This window comes from Phalacrocorax aristotelis, chromosome 1 (genome assembly GCF_949628215.1).
Source record: "Phalacrocorax aristotelis chromosome 1, bGulAri2.1, whole genome shotgun sequence".
NCBI classification, from domain to species: domain Eukaryota; kingdom Metazoa; phylum Chordata; class Aves; order Suliformes; family Phalacrocoracidae; genus Phalacrocorax; species Phalacrocorax aristotelis.
Window position 1 is genome coordinate 72,604,788 of NC_134276.1, and position 27,501 is coordinate 72,632,288.

Sequence of the window (27,501 nt, forward strand, 5' to 3'; positions counted from 1 at the left end):
ATGCACTTACCACATACCTGAGCTATTTCAGTAGTAGGACTGTTGGGTTGCTGAATATGGAGGCTGAAGAGCTGGCTGGGCTGTTCTGTTAAAGGAGAAGCTGCAGCCTAAGCATTCACACACCGTTCTGGGAGTTGCTCACACGCCACCCGAGGCTTTAACTGCTAGGACTGGGGTGCTCCACTGAGCCAATGAGTGCTGCGTTTTGGCTCCTTGTTCACACACACTCACTCTTGGGTGCTTCTCTGCCCCCAGGCTTGACCCTATGTTTTCCTGAAGCAGGGTCTCTGACACTACATACACCAGATTAATTTATTGAGTGGTACAGCAGTAAAGAACAGCTTGAGCTGGGTGCCTTCAGAGAGGGACCCCAAACAAAGAAAACCCTGGGCAATTATACCCTTACAATATAAGTTCCTCTCTCCTCATGCAACATTTTGGTCCAACAACAATATTTGGGGCTGGGGTCTTCTTGTTCTTTATTGGATCCTTCCTCTGTCTCCAGGTGGGACATTCCTTTTCTTATCTAATGGATGCAGCTTCTGGTGATGGTTGTGGCTACCTTATCTTTCTGGTTTGCACCACTTTCGGGTCCTTCCTTCACGTAGCTAAGTAAAAGTTCAGTATAGGATCCGCATATCTAAGTGAAAGTTCACAGCCTGTGGCCTAAAGCTTTAGCAAACCTTGCCACTAATGCTATATATTGGATTACTTTTGAGCTAGAAACTAGACTTCTACAACAGTTGTAGCCACAGGCTGGTGGCCAACAACTCAGAGCCTTGCTGGTGGCCAGCTATGAGTGGTGTCCCTCAGGGACCGATCCTGCAGCCAGTACTGTCTAATGTCCTCAGCACCAACATGGGCTAGGGACAGAGAGCACTCCCAGCAAGTTCACAGGTGCTTGATGGGACAGGACTGCCAGTCAGAGGAACGTGGACAGGTTGGACAGAAATCTCATGAAATTCAACTACAGGCACAGTGGAGTCCTGCGCCTGGGATGGAAAAGCCCCAGGTACCAGTACATGCTGGACACCAGCCAGTTTGAAAGTAGCTCTGTAGAGAAAACCCTGGGGTTCCTGGTGGACAAGTTGACCATGAGTGGGCAATGCACCCTTGCAGCGAAGTCGGTCAACAGGCTTCTGGGCTGCATTAGGAAAAGCATCACCAGCTGGTCCAGGGAGGCGATCTTTCCATCTACTTGGCATTCGTGCTGAGTTTTGGGCTCCCCGGTATAAAACACACCCTAACAAGCTGTAGGCCACTGCACGCTACCAATCTGGAGCACAAGTTATACAAGCAAAGGCTGAGGGACCTAGGTCTGCTTAGCCTGGAGAAGACAAGGATTTTGGGGGGCATTTTCAGCTACCTCTGTGGAGCTTATAGAGAAAATGGAATCATAGTTTTCTTGGAGGTTCACAGAAAGAAGCAACAGTCACATGTTGCAACAAGGCAAATTTGGACTTCATATAAGAAAAGGAGCTTTTCACAAAATATGGTGGGTGGTTAAGCACTGCACCAGATTCCCCAGCCCCTGGGGAATCTCCATCCTCAGAGGTGTTCATAACAAGACAGGGCAAGGACCTGAGAAACCTGATCTAGCTTCAAAGTTGCCACTGCTTTGAGCGAGATGTTGGACTACAGACCTCCCAAGGTCCCCTCCAACTTCGGTCACTCTGTGCTTCTGTGGCTCTGTGAAGATGCAGCCAGGGTGGAGAATGGAAAATGTAGATGTAATCTTCTCAGCACACACAGTGAGAGATGATGAAGGAGGAGCTCACGGATGCTGCACAGCTTACCGCACAGAGGAGCTCCCCATGTTGGCTCTGGGAGCACCAACACAGTTTAGGCAGCAGTCTGTCAAGGGATGGGCAAGAAAACCAGTGATGCCAACACCCCAGGTGTAAATTAATTGCTTGTTTTGCTTTTATTGCATGCGTGGCTTTTACCATATCTATTAAACTGTCTTTATATCAACCCACAAGTTTTCTCACTTTTATGTTTCTGATTCTCTTCCCCATCCCACTGTGGGGAAGTGAGCAAGCGGCTCTGTGGTGCTTAGTTGCTGGCTGGAGTCGAACTACGACATAGCTCCATCCTGTGAAGAAGCTGTTGAAGGTGGGACGAGACCCTGTGCATCCACACCACTGAAGGAAACAGGGCCTTGCAAAGAAAGGCATCAGCAGAATGAGTCAGTCCTACCACTAATAAAGCTGTGCCAAACACACCCTCCTGCACTTTGCTTTCTGCCCCCCATGCACCCTTTGGAGACTGACTGCAGCCCCCAAAGACACCAATCAGACTCCTGCACCCACAGTGGGTGCTACTTTTTGCCCCTGTGGCTTCTGAGGTGGTGGGGAAAATGTATGAGTGTGCAGAAACATGGCTGGGGAGTGGAGGGGGGGAGAGGTCTCTTGAGGACAGGCAAGGAGCTTGGTGGATAGAGGCAAGAGGCTCCAAGACCTTCTGACTTGGGCAACTGCGGGCAAGTAACCTCTGGCTAACATGATGCCAGTATCCTTAGCATTGGTATCTGTCCCCAGGTAGCAAACATAGTTTCGGTGATTGGAAAGGCCTGGGTCATTACAGTCCCTCTACTCATAAGCAGGCATATGCCAGAAACATATGCCCTGCCCAGCAGAGAGATATGTTGAGGCAAAGGGTTGTCTGAATCATTTCAGAGGTATGTTGGGCTCGTTAAAAGCTAGTATGAAAAAAACCCATTGAACCAACAAGGTGCCATTATTTTTTCCTTCTGACAAGCGATGTCAGCAGAGCACGCTGTCAAGGGAGAAACCCCCAGGTCAGGGGAGGTGGGCCACCAGTGTGGACATGGCCAGTCTCTCAGGAGACTGCTAGCCCAGGCAGTAGGGCTGCAAGACCCTCCATGCAATGTACCTGAGGGTCAGTCCCAGCCCTCTTTTCTTGAGCAATAGGGACACAGCCCAGGATGCTGGGACAGGACTGGGGCAAACACCTGCGGAACTGCTGGATGCTGGGCCTTCATTTCAGCCCTTACCATGGTTCCCTCCAGGAATAGGGTGTGAAACATAAGCTGTAGGTGGAGAGATGCCCAGAGAAAAGTAGGGTGTTTCTTTAACCTTTGTAGATCTCAGAAATGCCACTCCCGAGAACATACTTGCCACCACAACAATGGTTACAGTGCAACAGGTTCTGTTTACATGAGAAAAATATGCAGTTAAATCTCACAAAACCACAGCCCTGAAACATTCATCACAGTTGTTGGAATACCACCGAACAGAAGGTAGCTTTCCCTATATACTAAACTTCCCCCAACCTCAGTTCTGTGCCAGACGCTAAGCTGTGGACAAGTAGGTAAGATACCACTGCTCAGGGTGAGAGCTCATTCCCTTCACCAATACTGTCTCCTCGGTGGCCCAGGGGCTGCAGCTTCTTGCTGCATGAGATTTCAGCTTGAATAAGGATATGGAGATTTGTCCTGTAGTTCTGGATTTAGGTCACCTAAATTTAGATGGCTCTCATCCATACGTGAGCCTATCTCACATGGCTCCCCTAATGTAGATAGCCACAATGATTTAAACAGCTTGCATCTTGAAAATGCTGATTTCTGAGTATAAAGAAAGTCTCAGGAGATTTAGGCAAAGCTGTCCAGGTGTGGCGAAGGTGGATTGTATACAAAATATGGGCAGGGAATAAAGGCGCTCATGGTGGGAGTGCAGCAGCACACAGCACTGAACATGACTAATTTTATGTTTTCTGATTTAAATATTAGGGTTTGAGATTTAGAGGAAGTCTCCAAAATGTTGTAGAAGACATGGCCTTGAAACACCAGCAGAAGTGAGAGGCCACAAGTCTCTCATGAACGTCTGCAGCCTGGTTTGTGCTGGAGCAGGAGAGCTGCCGTCAGGGTCTCATAAAAAGAGATGCGACTGCGTTTATGTATCGCTTTGCCTACCCAACAAGAGAATTACCCATCAGCTCAGGAAGAGTTTCTTTGAGTTTATTCATCAAGCAGTGAGATATATTCATGTCTTCATACATGCCAATGCTGACTGATTGAATTTCAGGCTGTTCTGCATGCACAGGAAGAAACACCCCATGTACCCAATGCTCGTGCTGCTGGGCCTTGCTGCCCTCCTGGGTAAGTCTGGTGTCCCTCGCTGCCTTGCCCCAAGGAGCTGGGGACACACATCCCACAGCTGGGAAGCAGGAGGCATTGATGCACCTCCTCACCCCCCTCCCCAAAATCTTGGTTGCCTCCAGACTCTGTTGGAGTGCTCGGGTCCCCTTGCGAGTCTTGCAGAAGGAGGGGTGGCCTCTGAGGGACAGGTGGGCTCAGGGTGCAGGGTGCAGGACGCAGGGCAGGACCTCACCTCCTCTCCACCACAAAGAGTGACAGACGCAGCCCTCTGCAGCTCCCGCTCCCAGCAGCCCGCCCTCTCCAGGGTCCAGCCTCCCCTTGGGTTTTACTTGCAGTCACAAAAGGTTTTTACTGCTTGACCCTTTCCTGTTGCCTCTGCAGGTTCCTCCCAGGGCCACACAGATTGCTACGGCAGTGTAAGCAGAATTAAAACCTCTGGGGCTTCGTGCAAAACTGCAAAGCCAGAGGGTTTATCTTACTGCGGTGAGTATCCCTCTTCTGCCAGAGGCCTCCATTTCTCCCTGGCAAAATAATCCCAAATCCTTCACATTTCCAAAGTGCTGAACACACACTAGCTGCTGAGCCTGCACAATATCCCTGTAAGTGATGATCTACCTCCTCCCAGAGGCAAGGCAAATAAAATTTTGATGTAATACTGTCTGTATTAGGAGAGAGGTGAGAGACAATTCTGAGTTTTAAAAGTTATTAAGCAAATATCTTTACTTTTGGGTTCGTTTCACAGCCACCTCAGATACCTCTGCTTTTCAGCGCAGCACATATACAGCTGTGAGACAAAAATAATGCAATGTATGAATGTGTTTTAACTAATAATTAATTTTAATTAATTAATTTTAACTATGAGTTAATTTTTTTAATTAAACATAATTTTCAAGCATGAGTGAGAAGTTACAAGGATGTTGGATATGATATGATACGTTATATGACATGACTGATACGATATTAACAAGCTCAGTGTAAATGAAGGGCTTGTGCTGGGTCAGGTAAATGGTGCAAGTTCATCAAACCGCAAATATCTGTGGACACAAAACCTCAGGTGTTTTGGTGGACTCGGGAATAACCGTAAGCTGTTTGCGGAGCCCCACTTAAGTCAGAGAAGCTCTGATAACGCCACCTACTCCCCTTCTGAACTCTCCATAAGTGAGAGCTTTCAAAACCAGTAAAACAGAACATATCAGGGTGGAATTTTCCCTATTTTTTTAAGTCTGTATGACTTCTTTTGGTGTTTCATTTCAGGTGGGATTTCTGCCTACAATGCTGGTTCTAAAAAGTCTGAAGCCATGACAGAATGGACATTGGCACCACCCAAAATGATTACTCTAATGATGTGGTTGCACAAGCCCAGTATTACAAGAAACGCGGATACTAGACTCGGGAATCTCTACAGAGTAACTTCCTTATCATCACCTGCACGACACCCATGAGGGAGCCAAGATACAATGCAGCCACAACCCCGCAAATCCGCACAGATGCAAATGTACAGGAACAATTTACATGAATAAGAATGAGCAGGCTAAAGCCCTCAATTTTTACAAAAATATTCAGTAAGGCACCGGTCATGTAGTTCCTTTACAAGCAGTATGGTTTTTTTCTGCTATCTACATATTTCTCTGAGTTATAAGGTCTGCCTTGTTTTGCTATTGATAATTGGCTGCCCTACAGATCTTAAAACACATTTCTGCCAAAATCTGTCATTCTCTTAAGAAATCAAAAGGCAAAGTAAGTACTTCCTTGGGTATTAGCTTAATGGTTTATTTTTTCAAAGTTGCTTGATATTTACATTATGCTGTGGAGTAGTAATTTTTTTCTGAATGCCAATTTTTCATATAAATGCATAGACTAGAGATAGATGTTTTCAGTCATACAGAAATAAGCAAACAGAAATTGAATAAAAGTGGTATTAGCAAATAAAGCAGGATTCCAATGTACTCATATTGTCATGTGTGTTAGCAAAGTTTGGATAAGCACGACGTCAATTTTAGGCAGATAGAGAAACTGAGAAGGGAAGAGGATGAAATACATATTTGTGCATCATAAAATTCTTTTCCCCCTCTGATGCTTGAGAAGAGTAACACTCAGGAAAAGGGCGGTCTTTGAGTTCAGCAGATTTTGGTGCCCCTATTCCTTCTATACCTGGAATTGAACTATTTTGGGGGTAGGAGGGTGGAAAGGCAATGAAAGGGAAAGTGTAGATGCCTGATGGACTGAGAGACACTCATTCTACAGGGCCAAAGGAAGAGCTAGGTTTGGTTTGGCAGTGCGAGCCATGCCTTTCCCACCAGCGTCTACTTGCATGCTGAGGGAACTTCCTTTATTCTTCCATGATGAGTACACCTTCTGGGGCTGGGAATAACTGTATGTCAAATAATTAGAAAAACCACTGGCTGCAAGCATCTTAAATGGATGGGAAAATGGAATCCAAAGCCATTAACAGCGCACAGAGTCATGGCACACATCCTCCCAGGAGCTCCCAGAGGCCATGCTGCAAGCACCCAGCATGGATTTAAACAGGGTAAATAGCACATGGCCAACCTGTTTGCTTCTTGCGATGATGCTTCTTGAGATGACTGGCTTCATGGAAAAGGGGAGAGGAGATTATATGTTATACCTTGACCTAGCAAGGTCTTTGCCCCAGCCCACCTTAGTATCCTTACAGCCAGACCGGTGAGACTCAGACTGGATAGACAGGTAGAAAATTGGCTAGGAAGTTGCCAGGCTCAAAGCATGGTGGTCAGTGTCACAACATAGAGTCGATGGCCAGTTGCTAGAAGCACATCCCAGGGAAAGATCCTGCAGCCAGTACTGCTTTGTGTCCTCAGCAGCAATTCAGACTAGGGACAGAAAGCACTCCCAACAAGTTCACAGCTGATACCTAATGTGGGGTCCTGGAGAGGGTGGAGAAATGGGCTGACAGCAACCCCGTGATGATCAGTTAAGACAAAGGCAAATCCCTGCACCTGGGAGAGAACACCCCGTGTGCGGTATGGGCTGGGGCCAACTGTCTAGAAAGCACGCTGTGCCAAAAGGGACCTGGGGGCCCTGGTGGACACCATGGGCCCACTTAGAGATGTAGCTAAGAGCACCCTGAGCTGCTTGTGAGCCTACACGTGGAACACTGTATGCAGTTTGGGACTCCCTGATAGAAGAGGGACACTGACACACTGGGGTGAGTCCAGCAGAGGCCACCAAGCTTGTCAGAGGCTGGAGCACAAGGATACACAAGGAGAGGCTGAGGGAGCTGGGTCCACTCAGCCTGGAGAAGAGTCAGCTTTGGGGTGACCATGCTGTCTAGACCCTGACTACACTGATGGGGTCTGCAGCCTCTTCCCCCTCTCTCGCAGGGATCTGGCTGTCTGCATTGAAAGTCAGCTCTGATATTGCACTATGAGGAGCCTCAGATGTTCTCCCTTCCCATGCACCTTCTGCCTGCTAGCTCAAGAGCTGCATTTAAGCTCATGAACTTGCCCTGGGTCCTTACCTGAGCTGCACTGCAAGTCAGCCTGCACCTGGCTTTGTAACCTACTGATCCTGATTTTGCCTCACTGACTTTCACAGAATCACAGAACGGCAGGGGTTGGAAGGGACCTCTGGAGACCACGTTGTACAACCCCCCTGCTTGAGCAGGCACACCCAGAGCAGGGGGCACAGGAACGCGTCCAGGTGGGTGGGTTTTGAATGTCTCCAGGGAAGGAGACTCCACACCCTCCCCGGGCAGCCTGTGCCACTGCTCTGGCACCCTCACAGGGAAGAAGCTTGTTCTCATGTTAGGTGCAACTTCCTGTGTTCCAACTTGTGCCCATTGCCCCTTGTCCTGTCATTGGGCACCACTGAAAAGAGTCTAGTCCCATCCTCTTGACACCCACCCTACAGATATTTATAAGTATCCCCCTCAGTCTTTTCTTGTCCAGGCTGAACAAACCCAAGTCTCTCAGCCTTTCCTCATAAGGGAGATGCTCCAGCCCCCTGATCATCTTGGTAGCTCTCCACTGGGCTCTCTCCAGTAGTTCCCTCTGTTTCTTGAACTGGGGAGCCCAGAACTGGACAGAGGTCTCCAAATGTGGTCTCACTAGGGCAGAGTAGAGGGGGAGGATAATCTCACTCAACCTGCTGGCCATACTCTTTTTAATGCAGCCCAGGACACATTGCTGGCTCAGGGTCAGCTTCCTGTCCACCAGCACTCCAAGGTCCTTCTCAGCAGTGCTGCTTTCCAGCAGGTCAGCCCCCAACCTGTATTGGTTCATGGGTGTGGGCGCAGGACCTTACACTTGCTTTTGTTGAATTTCATGAGGTTCCCCTCGGCCCAGCTCTCCAACCTGTCCAGGTCTCATTGGATGGCAGCACAGTCTTCTGGCGTATCAGCCACTCCTCCCAATTTTGTACCATCAACAAACTTGCTGAGGTTACTACACTCTGTCCTTTCATCCAGGCCATTGATGAATATGCTGAACAGGACTGGACCCAGCACAGACCCCTGGGGAACACCATTAGTTACAGGTCTCCAACCAGACTCTGCTCCATTGTTCACGACCCTCTGAGCTCCGCTGTTCAGCCAGTTGTTTATCCACCTCACTGTCCGCTCACTTAATCCACACTTCCTAATTTTACCTATGAGGATGTTATGGGAGGCAGTGTCAAAAGCCTTGCTGACATCGAGGTAAACGACATCCACTGCTCTCCCTTCATGCCATCATAGAAGGCTATCAGGTTGGTCAAGCATGATCTTCCCTTGGTGAATCCATGTTGACTACTTCTGATAACCTTCTTGTCCTCTACATGCCTGGAGGTGACCTCCAGGATGAACTGCTCCATCACCTTCCTGGAGATGGAGGTGAGGCTGACTGGCCTAGAGTTTCCCAGGTCCTCCTTCTTCACGTTTTTGAAGACTGGAGTGACATTGGCTACCCTCCAGTCCTTGGGCACCTCTCCTGTCCGCCATAACCTTTCAAAGGTGATGGAGAGTGGTTTAGCGAGAGCATCTGCTGGCTCCCTCAGCACTTGCAGGTGTATCCCATCCGGGCCCATGGATTTGCAAGGATCCAGTTTGCCTAAATGATCTCTAACCCAACCCTCCTCAACCAAGGGGAAGGCCTCCTTTCTCCAGATTTTCTCTCTCACATCTCAGGGCTAGGTTGCCTGAGGGCCAGCCTTAGCAGTAAAGACTGAAGCCTTCCTGGCTTGCTCTTGAACTGTGTTGTAGCTACGGACTTGCCCGAGCAAGTCACCTCGGCTTGGAAAGAGCCTACTTGCCATCACCACAGCCCATGTGAAGCTGTGAGCAGTTTGCATGGGAAGGTAGGCTGGGAGGTGCCTGCCTCATTGCAGACACTGGAGAAGTGGCTGTCTGGCAGCATACCCTTGGAAACCCAGGTGATTCACTTGACTTTTTTTTAAATGCAGGCTACACAAATCACCCAGAGGTAACAAATGCTGAACACTATTCTACTCTGAGAACTACCTGTTACTTCTGCCAATTGACTCTCACCAATCACTTCTGGAGATGCCTCATGCCACTAGTTCCCAGCACCAGCATGGAGGGAAGTCCCTGTCCCAGGGTTCACCGACCCACAGGCTCCATTAGCTGGAAAGCACTTGCTGACACTTCAGCTAAAGCTGCTATGATATTACTTGTATTCAACACACACATTTTAAAGCTGTCTCTTGTCTTACCTTGTACCAAATTGCTCAGTAGTACATCTGAAGGCAAGGTCTTAGCACTGCCAATCTCCATACTAACTCCCACTGAGCCCATACAGCCAATGTCAAGTGAGGTAAGGGCTGCTGGGCATTTAACTACAGTTAAACATGAGCACCTCAGTATTTTCTACCTCCTGGCAATTGATTGAGCGGGGTTTTCCAGTAGTCATATAATAAATATATGTCAAAAACATCCTGCCTTTTTGTTTCTTACTCAGAAAAAAAATCCAAAGCTTTGTAATTTGCCTTAGCAAAGATATAACTGGCTCAGTATGTTTCTTCACAAGGTTCTCCTTAGATACACGCAGAGATGGCTGCAAACCTCACAGCAGACAGTCACTGCAGACATCCCTCCATGTGGGTGGGTGGCAACCTCACCTTTTCCCCATCCACACCACTGAGGCAGGCTGTACTCTGCACACCAGGATTTGCTTCCCACAGTTATAGAGGTGATTTAGTCTCCAACATCTACCATCTCCTGTCCTTCAGCCTGCGGACCAACATCCCAGTGTCCCCAGCCTAGGGCTAGAGCAAGGCAGCGTGGTGGGAGACTGGAGTGGAGAGGGCAAAAGCATCCTGCTGTGGTACAAAGGCAAACACCACACTAGGAGGCACAACGTAGTGTTTTTCCTCTGCAAGATAAGTGAAGTCTTCATGCTAATCACGACCAGAAAAGCCTTAGCCAAAGACCGTGTTTGGTTCAGGTAGCTACAGCTCAGCGAAGATGGGGACCAGCTGGAGAACCTCAAAACCGCAGCAATAACCATGATCAGAATTGAAGAAAATGTGGCCTGAAAAGGCTAAAGAAATGGGATGGCTTAGACAAGAAAAAACATGCTAAGGACAGGTGTATGTGCCTACACCTACACAATAGACAGCCAGGAAAGGGAAAGATGTAAACAGGTATGTGGACATTCATGTGGACAGAGTAGAGCAGGTACACACACACAACTGCAAAAACACATGTAGTTTCCCATTTTTGGCTTTCATTTTTAATCAACAATGAATACAAAGCATTTAAGTATTGCTCGTTTAGTATTTATCTTATAACAAGAATAGCCTTTGCTGTATTTATGTGAGGTCATGAACAAGACTTCCAAGATACTTGAGAATTTATCTAAAGTCTCAGCTCAGCCTTGCAATACCCACGGCTTAAAAAAATGAACTTATTACAAAAGACACTAAAATTTGTGTATTCTTCATGCCTCAGTCCTGTTTGCATTCTCCAGCATGGGGCTTTACATCTGCTGATGGGACAAGTAGAACTTCTGCAAAAACTACTGGGGACTTTTGAATCCAAACCAATAAATAAAACCAGCAGGGTTTTTAAACACATGGTGCAGCTTGTTCCCTTTAACAGCCACTGCTTTCCTTCTTTGACTACCCTGCTGGATCTGCAATATCAGCGCTTCACCCTCACAAAACAGGCCATGGGGGAGACATATGTCTGGATGGATTAGCAGTGACGGGGAGGTCTGCCATCCAGTGGCTTTTTTCCTTACTGCTGAACAGCTACAGTGGCTTTGATCAATGCCACTTGCTAATTTGGGTTTGTGGCTTCACCTCTGTTGTCGCTGTACAAGAGGGGATAACAACAGAGACCTGGCATATTCTCTGCATATCCAAATTCTCAGTGGTTGCAGCTCTGTATCATGCTATTCTTGCGGGTCTTCACCTGCAAAAATTTTACTACATCCAAAAGAGCAGGTTCCTGTTGTCAGCACATTTTTGCTTTCAACAACTGAAGCGGGGGAGTTGTTTTCAGACGAAGCGCCTCCTAGTTTCAAACTGTTAGCAACGGGGTTTTAAATTAAATTAAAAGGTATTTCATTTTTAAAGTCGTAAATGTGTTCATGCTGTAGAGCGGAAATCTCATTGTGTTTGGGTGGATGCACAAGAAGTTGTTAGGTGTTCCTGTTTCTCATAATACAAGTGGCACTTGAGTGGGTAATAGGAGCAGGAAGCACACTGAGTCAGCAGCTCCAAAACACTGCCAGCAGATAAAAAGCCCATCTCTCCCCAGGAAGTGCAGCAAGAAGGTGGGGAGACATCCTGCAGCAAACATGTCAGGTCTGTGATGTTTGTCTAATATTCTTGTAAATAATTCATTGTACCAGAGTCCGTTTTCCATTTAACTGTGGGATCGGGTTAGCGTTGCTCCTTTCCGTTGCTATTTGTGTGTTTTCCCTTCTACAACAGTGTGTTTAGGCAACAGAGAAATGCAGATAAATTGCAAGTGAAACAAACTGCAAGTCAGATAAATTGTAGTGGATGTAATTGAATGATGTTTGCCTTCGATTTTTCCTGTTGATGGTAGCTATGGAAAAGCAAGCTGGTACCTGTAAGTAGTGCAGGATTTCTTTTGACTCTCATAGATTTTTTTTTCAGTTTGGAATAGAAAAACTGCCTTTTGGGGGTGCCTTTCTCCATAGGCTATATGGGCAGCCCAAGGCACAAGCTTAGACTAGACAGCTAAGTTTTAGGCAAGCTAAGATTTGAGGAGATGAATTGTGCACAAGCTAGTTCACCTCACAAGCAACACTGTAGCTTTATGCCAGCCTGACCAAGCGGTAATCCTTTCCAGAGCATACGATAACATGACTGCATCTGCTAGCACAAATGCCTGCACCAGTATCAAAATGATACCATGAGTTTCAGTCATGGATCTAAAAACATTTTAATGGCACGCATCACACACTGTGCTGGCCTGACATTTGGTTGTAAATACTGCTCTTACTTAGGCTGTTTGGAGCGTTATGGGAATATACTGAATGTTGACACAACTGGAGCTTCAGAGGCAACCGCAAAACCGGAACAACTGAGCTACGCAGGTAGGCTCCAATTCAGTTGTTCATTTTGCCTTACATCCATGCACAAGCTCATTCCTGTTACAGATCCTGGTCTCTGGCTGTCAGTCATTGCCATGTGAGCAGATTTTTCCACAACCAGTAAAGATCCTACCTGGACACATAACTTTATGCTGGGAACAGAGTTGCCTTTGAGATGTTCTAAGGAATATTCAAGACTATCACAGAGAAAATGCAAGGTTTGCCGAGTGCATCCAACCCCTGCCACCAAGCCTCTTTTCTCTCTCCCTTAAGGGGGTTTCTGTCATGACCTAAGTTTCTGAACATTTCCCCATTATAGTCCTAAATTAAAAGGAACTAAATCTGGGACTAATCCACCCAAAGGCTTAGATTTAAAACAAGACGACCTGCCTTTTAGTCTGCATGCTAGAGAACTGCCCTCTGTATTTGAAAAAACATCTTTTATATCATCCGTGTATAGATTTCTAGGGCACTTACCCCTCAGCAAAATTGGTCAATTCTATCATTGCTTCTCTCTACATAGATTCAAAAAGATTCAAAACGTCAGCCCAGTCATAACGACTGGTAGAACAATTTACTTCTGATTTCAAAAATGAAAAGTCATGCATGTTGTGTTGTAGGAGTTCCTGCCTCAGAGAAGATTGCAGAAAAAGATTTGGAGAACATGAAGAAATACGAAGCCAAGATTAAAAAAGTTGGCAACAGCAAGTGTGTTGATCCAGCTGTGATTGCTGGTATTATCTCTCGAGAGTCGCATGCTGGGGCGGCGCTGAAAGGCGGCTGGGGTGACCATGGAAATGGGTTTGGTTTAATGCAGGTATGGTCCACCTTGTTAAAAACACAAACCTCATCTTTCTTTTGAAGCAGAAAGGGGGCATGTGACAACATGCAGGGGTCCTGTTGCAAGGCAACCCCCTAAACCTTTTCAGACAACTCTTTGGCCAGAATAAAGTTGACACTGACCCAGCTGTCAGCTCCAGTACTGGGGACGGACCCCAGTGAGTGTCAGGGCATGAGCAGACTGCTTTTGCACTGTGAAACCGCTGCTTCCTTCCCAGCACTCTCTTGGAAATGAAGAGACTAATTGTTCCTATTTCATACTTTAGATAAAAAAATCCTGTTTCAAAAAGCATTTTTTAAAAAAAAAACGCAGAGGCCTGTAGGCTGCAGCTACATACAGTCAGGTTAATTACCCTTTATGCACCACAGGGGCCTGGCTAGTGGGGGGATCTTGCTTCATTATTCATGCCTACATTCACACCTTACGTGTTTACCAAGTTGTATGCTTATCTATACAAGCCCTAAACATTTGCTGCACACACTGGGATCCACTTACATAACAGCTCCAGTCCCCTCAGACTTGCGCTTTAGTACCCCATGGATAAGGGGTGGAGAAGAAGAGAAGAGAGAGAGAAAGAGAGAGAAAAAGAAGAGCAGAACTGAGGCAGAGATCAAGGGCAGATCCGTAGAGGAAACGGGCTTTCCCACCCTTGATGCAGCTGGGGCAGAGGGGAGCAGTCACCTTGCAGCTGGAAGAGCTTAAACAGCAGTAAGCCCACTTTCTGCACCCTGTCATCTTTACAGCAGCAGCTCTGTTGGGTTTTTAAAGCTCTGACAGACAAGGAGGTGGGGCAGGCATTATTCTTCAGTGCCCCGACAGTCTGCTATTCACACATCCTCTGGCTTTGCCTGCACCTTGAGCTAAGTTTACTTCCCCTCTGTACAATTACAAAAGATGTAAATAATGATCTTAAGGATCAAAATTAATACAAGCAGCCTGTAAGCAATGAAGAGTTCTGCATAAACAGCGGGGTTTCTGGTATGCTGACATTGCTGTCTCACTTTCAGGTTGACAAACGGTACCATAAGATTGTCGGGACATGGGACAGTGAAGAGCACTTAGCACAAGGTACACAGATTTTGTGCGGAATGATCGAGACAATCCAGAAGAAATTCCCAAAATGGACAAAGGAACAGCAGCTCAAAGGTAGAGTTTTGTTGGCTTTGAAACACTTCACACACATAAAAGTCAAGCACGAGAACACTGTAAAACTGAGCACTGCAGAAAACTAAACACATCCCAGCCCCCCTGTTCATTTTATTGACGTGTGGAACAGTATCCCTTGACACTCACTAAAAGGACCAGAGGAAGAAGATGTGGTTAGCTTTCTAGCAGGCTTTTGGAAAACTTGGCAAATACAATGACATTTTTCAGCTGCAAGGAGTAAGGGTGGAGTTTTCCTCACCTCTCTCCACTTCCTTTGTTTTACATTTCTATACCCAGCTACTATCCTGGTAACTCCAAAGAAGGAACACATGAATTTTGAAAATGTATGGTCCTCTCTGAAGGAAACAGGGTTACATTCTTGAGCACTGATTACAGTTGAAGCTGTCATGGTTGGATCCCTTTATTCCAACTACAATATAAATAAGTCTGAGGTTATTAACGTGGGTAGGCATGAAGGAATATGCACAAAAGGAAACAGCCATACAACTGAAGATGTTACATTAGCAAAACACAGCAAGGGAACAATGATCACCAAGTCTGGATGTAAAGGAGGAAATTATGATTTCTTCACAAAGTTAAAACACAAAAGGAACACCTCAGTGCCAAAAAACCAGCTGGAAATGGTAATACAATACTGGAAAAAAGAGAGCTACAAACTAAAGCAACACATTTAAGTTGTGGTTTTTCTTTGCATGCTTATTTACTGACAAAGTATCATCTCTGTTCATGTGTTCCTTTCACACTCATTCCAGGTGGGATTTCAGCCTATAATGCAGGCCCCAACAACGTTCGGAGCTACGACAGAATGGATATTGGCACAACACACAATGACTACGCCAATGACGTGGTTGCAAGAGCCAAGTTTTATAAGAGAAATGGATACTGAGTTGTCCAACTAATGATTAGATTTGAGTCACTGATTGCATACTTTCCTTCTAATTAAAAAAACTTCTGGATTTCTCCCCCAGAAAGAGTAAGAATGGGGCGGGCAATGAAGCCAGAAACAAATGCAAGCTTTCAATGCTTTTTTTTTTTCAGCTAAGACTAAAGAAAAACACTTTAAAAGATAACACTACTAATAATGCAAAGTGCAACCTATCTTTTGCCATTTATTTTTTCTCTCACTTCACAAGAATATTAAAGCAAATTTTTAATCTGTGCTTACAGTTTCTCAAGCAGCAGATTAATGCTGCAAGAAAGTTATAACACTGCTTAACAAGATTTTATCTGCCTTATATTTCATCTGTCAATACGTTGTCTAACTGCAGTACAAAATTCGCTAGCAATTTGCAATTTTGGAATTGAATATTTGCAATAAATATTGTATATGCTTAACCTACCAGAAGAGTATATCACAGTTTACCATATCCTTTCAGAATAATTGCTCTTAACTTTGGTGGTGAGACCCGAAAGTGCCCGTTTCTTCTGACAGGAGGAAAATACTAAGCTATCCTTAACTTTTTTTTTTGCCCTTGATACTACTTCACTTTGGCCTTTACAGTTGCAAACAATCTGTAAGACTCAAGCTGCTGTGTAATGAATACTTTTATTGAAGCTATATATTAGCTTCAGTGCAGGGTCTGGACTAAGAATATGTGCATTCCATCATGTTTTTAAAATGGCATATAGTTTACAAAATCTGATGCAAGTTCATGCGCAATAAACTGATCCCTTTAATCAGCCACATAGTAAAGCTTTTGGGGAGCCCTAGCTTCAGAGTTGTTGGGTTCATTCAGCCATTTTAAGACACAGGGGAGAAAAGTAAGTGGTTTAGGGTGGTTTACAAAAAACAAAAACAAACCCTCAAGCATATCACTAGGGGCTAAAGGAGAAATAACAAAGAACATGGCGGGGAGGGGTATTGGTTGCTTGAAATATAGTGCATTTTTTATAGCTAGTATTTTGTCACTGTGATTAAAAACACTCTGATACTATTATTAGAATTGTATTGATCTACTCAGACTACAGTATTACCAAATCTGAAACAGTGAACCTGCAACAGACCAATAGCACAGAAATACAAATTTATTCTTAAAACAGTACATTTCTGTATTACTACCACATATTGCACCAGAGATTTGTTTGAATATACTTTAAACGCTATAGCATGTAGACATGGCAAATGGTTCCTACCCAATAAGCAAGCTTAATGTGAGCTGCCTGCATGCCCAAGCAGCACAGGCAGCTACAGGTACCCTGGGCTGTATGAACAGAAGTGCAGCTTGACCAAGGGAAGCGTCTACACACCGCTACTAAGCACTTGTTAGACGACGTCTAGAGTAGCATCCAGTTTTGGGCCTCCTGACACAAGAAAGAACAATTAAGTAGAGCAAGGCCAACAGAGGGCCACCAATGTGGTTGGGGCTGGAGCACTTGCCCCATGAGAAGGGACAGCTTCAGGTGTACCTAACAGTAGGCCCACAGCACCCAACCTGTGAGGGATAACTGAGCAGACAGAGCTAGGCTGGCTCCTCATGGTGGTGTAAGGTGGGAAGAGAAATGACAACACGCGTAACACTGAAAGAAGAGAGGTTCAGACTGGATACAACCTTCCCCCCATGAGGACAGTCAGGCAGCAGAACGGCTGCCCAGAAAGGCTGAGCTGTCCCTGTCCTCAGATGTTTTTAAGACCAAACTGGACAAAGTCCTGAGCAACCTGGTGTGACCCCAGCGCTGGCCCTGCGTCAAGCAGGAGGTTGGACTAGAGACCTGCGAGGTACCTTCCAACTGGAATTTTGCTATCATCTTAAGTCAGCCTGCTTGTTCCCTGCACAAAAAGGCAGTATTGCTTGCCTGTGATTCATGAAGACTTACACGAAGCATTTACAATGCTCCAGTAATGAAAGGATGTGGACAGACACTGTGTTCGTGCACCCTGTTGGTTCAGGTTTTAGACCTGAGAGAAAATGATCAGAGAACATGTGTTTATAGAGAGAAGGTTTAGGATAGCAGATTGACTGTATGACAGTAGTAACCTTGGAGGAAATACCATTCCAGAAACACACAAACCTACATATATATTAAAAATTTTAAGAAAATACAATTTCCTTTTTAATGAACAGTGCCACCTTGTCTATTAAAGACAGCTGTAATAATCTCTTGTAGCTGAATCTTACCCAGAAATAACAGGTACTATATAAAGCATTTTCAGTTTTCTGTACTCAGGAAGCAGTTATTAGCTCTGCTCTCACTTAGGTAGTTTGTCACACGCCTTTTAAGTTGTGCAAGCTTGTTCATTAACACACACATTCTGGTTTACATTGCAGTACTTTTGAAGGTTGCAGCATCTGTATACAGTAATGAATAGAAGATCCATATTCATACAGATACTGTTTGACAGAGCTGGCAGCACTCCCTCTGTTGGAGATTCACCAAGCTGCAGAGCTGTGGACACAAATCCTGAATGCGCTTGGTAAGGCTGAGCGATCCTGGCTTTGGTGCTCTGGGCCACCAAGCCTGATACAAGACTTAATTTCCTATCCCTCAGCAAGACCCGTTTGCTTAATTTTCTGGGCGTAGGACTTGTACCATCTCTTTTAAGCAGACCCTGGACCTTGGATGCGCTACACGTCCTTCAAAAGGGCTGAAATTCCAGCTTTACTAAGTATGTCCCTGTGGGATCGTGGTCAACACCACACAGAGACTGCAGTTACAACACTGCAGCGCAAGACAATCCAGCTAGTGGAAGGAAGGAGGGAGAGAAGAAAAGTAATGTTCATTTATCTGCTTTGCTTTTTCCTTGCTATTTTATATACTTCAGACTGATACCAGTATTTTCTGTGCCCTTCCGACTACAGCCTGTATCTTCTTGAGAAACTGAGGTTTTTCCCCTCAGTTTTGCATTTCTGCCTTCAGCCTGCTCATAGGAGCCATTACAGTCTTCAATGCCACTAGGATAGCCTATCCTTTTTTTCTTCCTCCTGGGCTCACAGTTTCCAGCTTTTGTGTTCCTCTACTGATACATCTATCCCTTCAAACTCCTACTGGTGTTTACTCTTCTCTGCAACCATGCAGAAAAAATAAACATTCATTTTCAGCGACTGTATCCTTCTGATCTTCTCACAACATACAGTCATTAACTCCTCTACAGTGTATCTAGTGTGGGAGAGGCTGTCAGTGTGTTAAACTGTGGAACTTAGGTTCCTTGGAATGAAAACTACTAGCAGTGGCTTCCTAACTTTGGCCATAATTCTTAAAACTGTCAATAAAAATATGGACACGGTACTGATCATGATCCTTCAGTAGAAGGTGCTATTTTATAAGCTTGTAGCCTATAATTACTAACTTGCATCAAAAAAGTATGCTTCAGGGTCTCCAGATTTCTAAAGTTTGCAATTTTAGAAGAGGAAAAGCATCAACTTTCACATAGACTGCAGCTCTTAGGCTATTATTATTAAACGTTTAGGATCAAGAAATATGTACAAAGTGAGAGCATGTTTCCTGAAAGGCAAATTATGCAGCCTGCCAGGATGTGAATCACTCCTTCCGTTTCTCCCAAATGGGGAGTTCAGGTACTTTTTAAGCTACGGAGGAGGCCAAAGGAGGCCAGACTGCTAAGGAACAAGTGCCAGATCTGGATGACTGAGGTAAGTCACCCAAACACCTGCCGCAACCAAATGACACTCTCGGTGGACAGCCAGTCGATTTTCGTGTAACTGTTAAACAAAGGGCTTTTCAATTCCAGTACCTTCCTTCGCACAGTAAAGGCAAAGTCATGCACCATCATTGTAAACCTTTACTGTCAGCTGGGAAATTTCCTCATCGTCATTAGTTAGATCTATTCTACTTAATTCTCTGCTTATCTGACTTTATTTATAAAGTTCTCTAATAGCTAACCATAAACTGCAGTCATCTAGCCAAAAAGTTAAAACACAAGGAAAGAGAGCCTATCATTCCTGAAATATTTCAGGCAAATGCATACCAATACTGAATTTTGTATTTGTACGCATGCAATCTTTCTTTAAGCATCAGTGTCATCTCTGTTACTCATACCAGACAGGGTAAGAACTAAGCTTACATTTCATACACAAACTCTTAACTCAGGAATTAAATTATTTATTTTATAAAACACAAATCCAACCAGCACACCTTACGACTTAATTTCTTTCTGCTCCACAGGTTTCAGATGACGTTTAATGATGAGCTCTCCCTTGTTCGTAAGAAAAGTGTCCGACATTTCCTCTTCTGTTGGCAATCCATAAGGTAGTTTCAGTGGCTGTATTCTATGGGCAAGAGAGTTTGCTTAGTGAAGTCCTATGACTAGAAGAGAGTTACTTTAAGTGTTCCAAATTAAACAAAGTTAACAAACCTTATCAGATGTTTAATAACTTTCAGCCTGGAATTCACAGAAGGGATGTTTTTATGCAGCCTTGGCTGATGCGCCTACATGAAGGATAGAACAGGTTTTACAGATGCATTGCCAAAACCCAAATCTCTGTTCTCTGAACTTTTCATGCTATCAGTAAAAATATAAACATTTCCACATATAAAATTTAGAAAAATGTCATGCATTAAGAACATACATAAAAAATATGAAATCAGAACTTGATATAATTCAATTCCAGTAAAATGACAGATTCAGCTTTACTCCCATTAGATTACCAATAAATTCAAATTTCTTCCAACTGTTAAAAATACTATAAATGTAAATACAGGAGTTTAGGGGTAAGACCACTTGTTTCAGTTAGATCTTACGTTGATCAAGTATGCGCTTCTTTTTCTCTGTAATATAACACTGAGTAGATGAATCCTTGCACAATGTGCAGTTGGCCTAAAAAATTTGGATAAACATCTTTGACGCAAACTCTTAAGAGTCTTGGATTTGGAAGCCTTTTCATTAATAAACAAGTCTTATTTGTCCACCTACAATATCTGAATTGGTACCTGCAATACCCACAGAAAAACTGAATTAGAAGTATTTACAGATCTATTTTTATAATTTTTTAGCAGAATTTTCGAGGTAAAGTTCTCCCCAGGCATGAAAACAATACCATACAGTGATATTCTGAATTCCCACTAAACGGGCATTTGACATTAATGTTCTTCTCAGCTCTTAAACACATCATCATTTTCTCAATTACGTTTATAGCAGCTGTAAAGCAATCCAACTTTTGTGACTGCAAAATTGAGCTCCTTAAAAAAAACCAAAACACTACCTTAATTCTACCCTATGTTTCTACATTTCTGATGTACACAGTAAGTATAAAGAACAACAATCATACTTTATCCAGTCCAAGATCATGTACTATCTTCTTTTCCCAATATGGGCGACCAACAACACTTTTTATTCTAGTAACAACATGGATTTTGTGGGGCTGCTCAGGGTCACCACCATACTTTTCATGATCTCCAGGCCGCGGCTGAAATACCTAGAATAAGAAGTTCACAAAAACAGAGGGTTTTCTCCTAAATATCTGAATTATTATTATTATTATCGTTAACAAAATAACTCTCTAAAACATACTTCAACCTTGGTAAAAATCCTTACGTGTTTAACTACCCTTCTTTTCAGAATGTCAAAGTACTAACAGGTGACCTCAAATTTAGCTTCTATACCATTAAGCCAAACATACTTTTATAATGGTTTGCTGATGAATATACATTAACTCTTGAGTTTGGCCATACAACCGCATAGAAGTACATGGACAACACTCTATACCAACACAGCACTTAATTCACATGCACCTCATTAAAGAAACTCTGCTTAGCCTCTGAATAGTTTAAGGCTTTAAGAGTTATTTTAAGGAAAAGAGTCAACTGACACCAGGCAGCATCTTGCAGAAAGATAAGCTAAAAATGTAGATGTAAAAACATAGGATGTAAGTCAAACTTCTCATCTCTTTGGTTTTAGTTATTTATTGAGTAGACTATTTCAGTTGGAAGGGACCTACAACGACCATCTAGTCACAGCTGCCTGACCAATTCAGGGCTGACCAAGCTAAAGCACGTTATTAAGGGCATTGTCCGAATGCCTCTTAAACACTGACAGGCTTGGGGTATTGACCACTTCTCTGAGAAGCCTGTTCCAGTGTTTGAGTGCCCTCTTTGTAAAGAAATGCCTCCTAGTGTCCACTGTAAACCTCCCGATGTGGCTCTGAACCATTTCCACATGTCCTGTCGCTGGATCCCAGGGACAAGAGCTCAGCACTTCCCTCTCCACGTCCCCTCCTCAGGAAGCTGTAGAGAGCCATGAGGTCACCCCTCAGCCTCCTTTTCTCCTAACTAGACAAACCCAAAGTCCTCAGCCGCTCCTCACAGGACATGCCTTCCAGCCCTGTCACCAGTTTTGCTGCCCTCCTCTGATGCATTCAAGTACCTTTAACATCCCTCTGAAATCGTGGGGCCCAGACCTGCACACAATACCCAAGCTGAGGCTGCACCAATGATGAGTACAGCAGGATAATCCCCTCTTTTCACCAGCTGACTTTGCTGTTTGATGCACCCCAGGATGTGATTTGCCCTCTGGGCAAACTTGTATTGAGCCTGCTGTTGACCCACAGCCCCAGGTCCCTTTCCAGCAGGGGTGTTCTCCAGCCACTCCCCTCCTAGTTTAGACTTGTTCCCGGCGTTTCTCCCTCCTAGGTACAGAATCCAGTATTTTGCCATGTTAAATTTAATCCCATTAATCATAGCCCAATGCTCCAGTCTACCTAGATCCCTCTGCAAAGCCTCCTGTCCCTTGAGGGAGTCAACAGCGTCTCCCAGTTTGTTATCATCAGCAAACTTACTAATAGTGCACTCAACTCCTGCATCCAGATGATTGATAAAAGATATTGCACAAAACTGGCCCTAGAATTGAACCCTGAGGAACACTGCTGGTGACTGGTTACCAGCCAGATGTAGCGCCATTTTGGGCTCTGCCCTTCTGCCAGTTCTTCACCCAGCGCACCGTGACCCTGCTCATCTCAGTCTCTAGAAGTGTCCCATACTACTGAAAGCACAGAATTAAGCAGGCCAATACCTACTTTTCAGTTTATTATCTAGTATAGCACATACCGAGTCTGGAATTCTCGACCTGGTAAAGAGAGAACGAGTCCACACTGCAGACACCATTCCCTCCATCCTCTTCCCCAGCATCTGCAAAGAAGGCAAGACATAAATTGTCTGGACTTTCCTTATAGCACTTTATACTTGCAAACAGATTATACGGTCACTCAAATTCAGATCGGGTGAGCATGTAACCCGCGTTTATTCGGTTTCTGGGTGGCTGAAGAACAGACTGCGCTAACGCCGGGCAGCTCCTCGGTCTCTCCCCTCAGGGAAGACATCCACCAGGCCCCACGAAGCTCGCAGCAGGGTGAAGTTTGGCCCCTGGCGACACCCGTAACCGCCCTTCTCTCCTTCTCCCTCTCGGCGACGGCGGCGGGGCGCCGACAGGCCCGTTTTCCGCCGCCCCGCGTCGCTTCACGGGGGAGCCCCCCTGCCGTCAGCGGAGCGCGTACAGCCGGAGGCGCGACGCCAGGGCCCCGTCGCGCCCGAACCAAACCCCGGGCAGAGCTGCCGCTATCACCTTCCAAGCGCCTACGTGCCCCGAGCAGGCTCGGCCCGCCGCAGCCGCCATTCCCGTGAGGAGCCTTCCGGCCGGACACCAACGCTACGGCACTTCAGTTCCGCGCCGGCGGAAGGACAACGGTGAGACACAATCCCTTCCCCACCCCTTCTCCTCCGCTTCGGTGTCCGTTCCCCGGCGGCGGCTGAGCCGGCGCGCATGCGCCGAGCTCCGCCCGCCGGGCTGCTGGAGGCTTGTCCGCCGCCGCCCCGGTCCCCGCCGCTTCGCCCATGTCGCGGGCTGGGGGCGATGGCACCGCCGCGCTGGAGCGGGCCGGGGCGGAGATGGTGAAACGGGCGGTGGAGCTGGACTTGGCCTCTCGGTTCCAGGAGTCGCTGGTGTGCTACCAGGAAGGCATCGACCTCCTGCTGCAGGTGGTGAAAGGTACCGGGCGGGTCGGCGGCGGGTGCGGCGGCCGGGCCAGGGGCGGTCTGGCAGCCGTTTGCTACAGCCTTTGGGGCGGTTAGTTGTGAAATGCACGGCGGTTTCGTCGGAGGGTGCCAGCCGGGGGTGGTTTTGGGGAGCCCCGAGCCGCGCTCGCCGCCGAGGACCCCGGTCCCCCGTCGCCTCATGGGGCGGGAGGGGAAAGGTGGCGGTCTCGCTCCCCTGTGTCGCCTGAGGGGAGATGGCCGTCTCTGTCTCCCCGGCACAGCGGGGGCCAGGCAGGGCTCAGCTCCCCGTGCTTTCCCCGCCCGGAGGAGAACGGGTCTGTGTGCTTCCGATTCACAGCCACGAAAGATGAGGCAAAAAAGCAGCGTTACCGGCAGAAAATATCCGAGTACATGACCAGAGCCGAAGACATTAAGAAACAAATTGAAAAAGAGAAAAAAGGTATGGAGCTGTGATATACCCCTTCCCATTTAAATACCAGTTGTTATGTGAACATTTTATGGGTGAGGTGCTTAACACAGGAATTATGATCTCTACTGAAAATGAAGCTTCTTTTCTTTTCAGATGGCAAATACCATAAGCAAATCAGGATAGAGGAAAATGCAACAGGTTTCGGCTATGAAAAGCTTTTCTTAGAGTACCTTACTGAGGTTGTTTCTGAAGTTTGGGTGGAGGACCCATACATTAGGCATATCCATCAGGCAAGTAGATAGTCAGTGTAACTGATGCAGATGTAACTACTAAAAAAATTCCAAGATACTAAATTAAACTTTTACAGTTGTATAACTTCCTGCGATTCTGCGAGATGCTAGTTAAGGGGCCGTGCAAAGTGAAAACAATCCACCTCCTCACTTCCTTTGATGAAGTAAGTATCTCGGCTTTCATTTCTGTTTCCCCGTACTCAGGTGATACCACATGCAAATGAGCGTACATAGATATATAAAATATTTTTTTAAAATACAGATTTGTTCTTACTTACCAGTACTTGTTAAACTGAGGCTCTGATGCTTTCAGCAGGAAATAGTTGAACATAAGTAATTTTATAAGTTCAGAGTTTTCTGATAACTCTAACAAATTCTTGGTAAGCAGGATCTTAAATGGAAAAGATATTTTTGTGAAAATTTTGTTGATGGAAATGTCATCAAAACCAAAGCATCTATTGAGATATGTTTTTTTTTCTTTCCTAACAGCTGTATATAGTTGTCATTTTAAAGGCTTTGATGAGCTAAAACGTCTGAAACTGTCACTGCATTTATTTTGGCTCAAATAGTAATTAATATCTACTTTCAAAGGGCTGAGAGTGGGTTCCTCCTCCATGTCCCTTAGCAAGTGTACCTGTGATCTCTCTGCTTTTTATCCTGTCTTTGAAACTGAAAATCTGCCTTCATCCAAGTTACTTTCTCTTGGTTTAATTTGTTACTAAAAAAGTTGTGTTGGTGAATTTAGGAAGAGGTGACCAGAAGTAGAATATATGGTTAAACCCCCCACTGCCACATTATTTTTACTTTTAACAGGGTAGCGGGAGGAGTCAGCAGATCAGTGGCTTGGAGGAAATACAACAATCATTGAGGAACCATGAAGTAACACTCAATATTGCATTTTCATCTTCAATACATGATCGTGAAATTAGGTGGGTGATATAAAAAAAAAATCAGTGAAGGACAGTTATTTGAAGTCAGGCTACTTAACCTTAACTTTTGAGGCAATTTCTAATTCCAGCTGTGGTTAAGAAAAGTGGAAGGCAGTAGTCTTGACTGGTAAAATCAGCCCTCCTTAGTTTCATGTGTTCTAACTGTGAGCATAACAGTATGTGTCTCTTTATACAGAACAGCATCTTCCACGGTTCATACAGGTATCGGTGACACTAGGAAATAACTGTGATTGAAACAAGGAGCTTGTGCATCAGGTGGATATAAGGTTTTTTTGTTTTTTTTTTTATTCAACATACTTACGGTATTAAAATTTGTGAATTTTTTAAAACAGGTTCAACAATGGATGGATGATTAAGATAGGAAGGGGTCTTGATTATTTTAAGAAACCCCAGGTAAGAATGCTTTGACCTCTTTAATTAACTTACACTGTAGAAGAGCTCATTCTGTGCTCACCGTGTCAATTCTGTTAATTTCTGCAGGGTCGTTTCAGCATTGGATACTGTGACTTTGACTTGCGACCTTGTCATGAAACAACAGTGGATGTCTTTCATACTAAACATACAAAGAAAATGTGATCAGATATGACTGCTTTTACTGAGTGTTTTTATAAGCATAAAAATGTAACCCTGGAAGATGTGGCTTGAGTGCAGCTGTCCTCCCTCTGAAGCAACTCTTCTAAGTACTTAGTCCAGCACAGCTTTTATAATCTATAGGTTTAAGAATACCTGAGACTTTTCAGTCTGAGAAAACACAGCTGTACAATTCCTCCGCTGTACTTCTCACATAATCTTAATTAATACAATCCGTGTCTAGATTTGGTCTTGATTTTATAACAGACCCTCAATACTGTTGCTCAAAGGCCTCTTTACTGTCATTTCGCCTTTGACTTTTATTTCTTTTTCTTGAGCAAACTTTGGTTTTTATATCTTTAATTGAGCATCTCACAAACATTTGAAGCTGGGCAGCCACATGTCCTCTTTTATAAGCAGGCTTATTTATTTCCTTTAGTCCTTCTACTCTAGTTATGACTACTGTTCTGCTGTGTTTTGGTCAATCCCTTAATACCTGATTTCACAGACTTTGCTAGTAACCCCAAATCTGGCATTCCATTTTCCAGGCTCCTTGCATGCAAACATTCTAGTGTTCAACATACAGACATTTGAGGGTCGTCTTATGTGTCTCTGCATGATGGATTTTAGGCTGGAAAGGATGCAAACATCTGTGTTATTTTTCCTTGTCACTCCTATATGTTCTTTTAGTCTGTGATGTATGGTTCTATACCTGATTTCCATCCTTCGCATTAAGTGTGAAAAGGTTGTATGATCCTCTCCCAATCTTTTTCCCAGACTTCCAAGTTTAATGTCCTTCCAGCTAGTCATGCCAGTCTAAAGTGCAGTAAGGTATGTCCCTGCTACTAAGATAGTCCCCCCCAAAAATAATTATTGATTTTTAAATTCTCCCAGAAGTTGGATACCCTGAAACTTTCTTGTTAATAATGATTCTAAGGAACATGCTAATTGGAAAAAAGACCAAATCTCTTCTTGTCTTCCCTTCATTCTCTGGAAAGAAGAAGGTATCACCTGAGCTGCTGCTTCTTTTTCTCCTAATACGAGAGTTCTTGATAGTTGTCAGCAAGAATCCGTATATCCTGACATGAAGAACAGGCAGTGGCCTCTTTCACAGGCCCCATCAAAATCTTTTCAGCCTCAGGACTGATAGGTGCCTTACGTTTTCTGCATCTTGTAATACAATATGCCTCCATATTCTAGTAGCATGTTCATTGCTAGAAGTTTTTCTCTCTCCTATGTTGCTTTTTGCTGATGGCTGGTGGGTTCCGTTATCCTTTTTTTAATTATTATTTGCTTTATTCTTCTTTCACCTCTGTTGTCTAATGCTGCTATTCTTTTAGTCTTGCCTCTAAAACAACAGATCTATTCCAGAGCTATCAAGAAACAGAGCTAGCCTTTGCCTTGTTCTCTGGGTCGCAATTTGCCAGTGGTCTGCCTTCTTTAGCCTTTTGCATAACAGTGTCTCAGCTTTTCAGTGTTACATCAGCAAAAATAATAACATACGTGCCACAGTAGCTGTACGCTACCAGTCGGTCCCCCCAGACGTTCCATAGAAGCTCCCCGGCTTGCTGCTGTGATGCTAGGTTTCTGGTCACTGTCATTGGTTTTATTTGGTTGTATATAATATATGCCTATTTTTAATGGGAATAAAAGTTATTTTTTACTACTTGTAGT

The 27,501-nt window shown here is 44.8% G+C and overlaps 3 protein-coding genes across 8 annotated transcripts; 2 read left to right on the forward strand and 1 right to left on the reverse strand.

The window, feature by feature from the left end:
- The first annotated feature begins 11,766 nt into the window (after nt 1-11,766).
- Nucleotides 11,767-16,603, forward strand: LOC142057308 (lysozyme g-like). Of its 3 annotated transcripts, XM_075093083.1 has the most exons (6): nt 11,863-11,902; nt 12,032-12,173; nt 12,574-12,663; nt 13,281-13,477; nt 14,509-14,647; nt 15,421-16,017. In XM_075093083.1, the coding sequence occupies exons 2-6, from the start codon at nt 12,143-12,145 to the stop codon at nt 15,552-15,554; spliced, it is 591 nt and encodes a 196-aa protein (XP_074949184.1). In that variant the 5' UTR covers nt 11,863-11,902; nt 12,032-12,142; the 3' UTR covers nt 15,555-16,017. The 3 variants fall into 3 exon arrangements, with proteins under 3 accessions (XP_074949204.1, XP_074949184.1, XP_074949194.1); XM_075093103.1 differs by lacking the exon at nt 12,032-12,173 and having other exon boundaries at nt 11,767-11,902; nt 15,421-16,603; XM_075093093.1 differs by having other exon boundaries at nt 11,863-12,173.
- A 3,104-nt stretch (nt 16,604-19,707) lies between these two features.
- Nucleotides 19,708-23,314, reverse strand: MRPL30 (mitochondrial ribosomal protein L30). The gene is made up of 5 exons (XM_075093117.1): nt 23,178-23,314; nt 22,664-22,744; nt 20,890-21,036; nt 19,977-20,050; nt 19,708-19,890 (listed from the first exon to the last, which is right to left on the reverse strand). Exons 1-5 carry the CDS (start codon nt 23,226-23,228, stop codon nt 19,758-19,760), a joined length of 486 nt encoding a protein of 161 aa, XP_074949218.1. The 5' UTR covers nt 23,229-23,314; the 3' UTR covers nt 19,708-19,757.
- On the forward strand, nt 23,205-27,493 carry MITD1 (microtubule interacting and trafficking domain containing 1). Of its 4 annotated transcripts, none has more exons than XM_075092976.1 (8): nt 23,205-23,299; nt 23,546-23,590; nt 23,946-24,047; nt 24,171-24,307; nt 24,385-24,471; nt 25,121-25,236; nt 25,590-25,650; nt 25,738-27,493. In XM_075092976.1, exons 3-8 carry the CDS (start codon nt 23,999-24,001, stop codon nt 25,831-25,833), a joined length of 546 nt encoding a protein of 181 aa, XP_074949077.1. In that variant the 5' UTR covers nt 23,205-23,299; nt 23,546-23,590; nt 23,946-23,998; the 3' UTR covers nt 25,834-27,493. The 4 variants fall into 4 exon arrangements, 3 of the variants coding, with proteins under 3 accessions (XP_074949077.1, XP_074949068.1, XP_074949054.1); XM_075092967.1 differs by having other exon boundaries at nt 23,262-23,299; nt 23,546-23,600; XR_012660596.1 differs by lacking the exon at nt 23,205-23,299 and adding an exon at nt 25,433-25,512 and having other exon boundaries at nt 23,320-23,600.
- Nucleotides 27,494-27,501: the final 8 nt, after the last annotated feature.

Coding starts and splice junctions, on each gene's coding strand:
- MRPL30 (XM_075093117.1), bottom strand. CDS start 23,228: ATGGCGGCTGCGGCGGGCCGAGCCTGCTCGGGGCACGTAGGCGCTTGG. Junction 22,745..23,177: donor GGCACGTAGGCGCTTGGAAG/GTGATAGCGGCA, acceptor CCTTCTTTGCAG/ATGCTGGGGAAGAGGATGGA. Junction 19,891..19,976: donor GTTATTAAACATCTGATAAG/GTTTGTTAACTT, acceptor TCTTGCCCATAG/AATACAGCCACTGAAACTAC.
- MITD1 (XM_075092953.1), top strand. CDS start 23,447: ATGTCGCGGGCTGGGGGCGATGGCACCGCCGCGCTGGAGCGGGCCGGG. Junction 23,601..23,945: donor CCTGCTGCAGGTGGTGAAAG/GTACCGGGCGGG, acceptor TCCGATTCACAG/CCACGAAAGATGAGGCAAAA. Junction 24,472..25,120: donor TCCTCACTTCCTTTGATGAA/GTAAGTATCTCG, acceptor TACTTTTAACAG/GGTAGCGGGAGGAGTCAGCA.
- LOC142057308 (XM_075093093.1), top strand. CDS start 12,143: ATGGTAGCTATGGAAAAGCAAGCTGGTACCT. Junction 12,174..12,573: donor GGAAAAGCAAGCTGGTACCT/GTAAGTAGTGCA, acceptor GCTCTTACTTAG/GCTGTTTGGAGCGTTATGGG. Junction 13,478..14,508: donor ATGGGTTTGGTTTAATGCAG/GTATGGTCCACC, acceptor TCTCACTTTCAG/GTTGACAAACGGTACCATAA.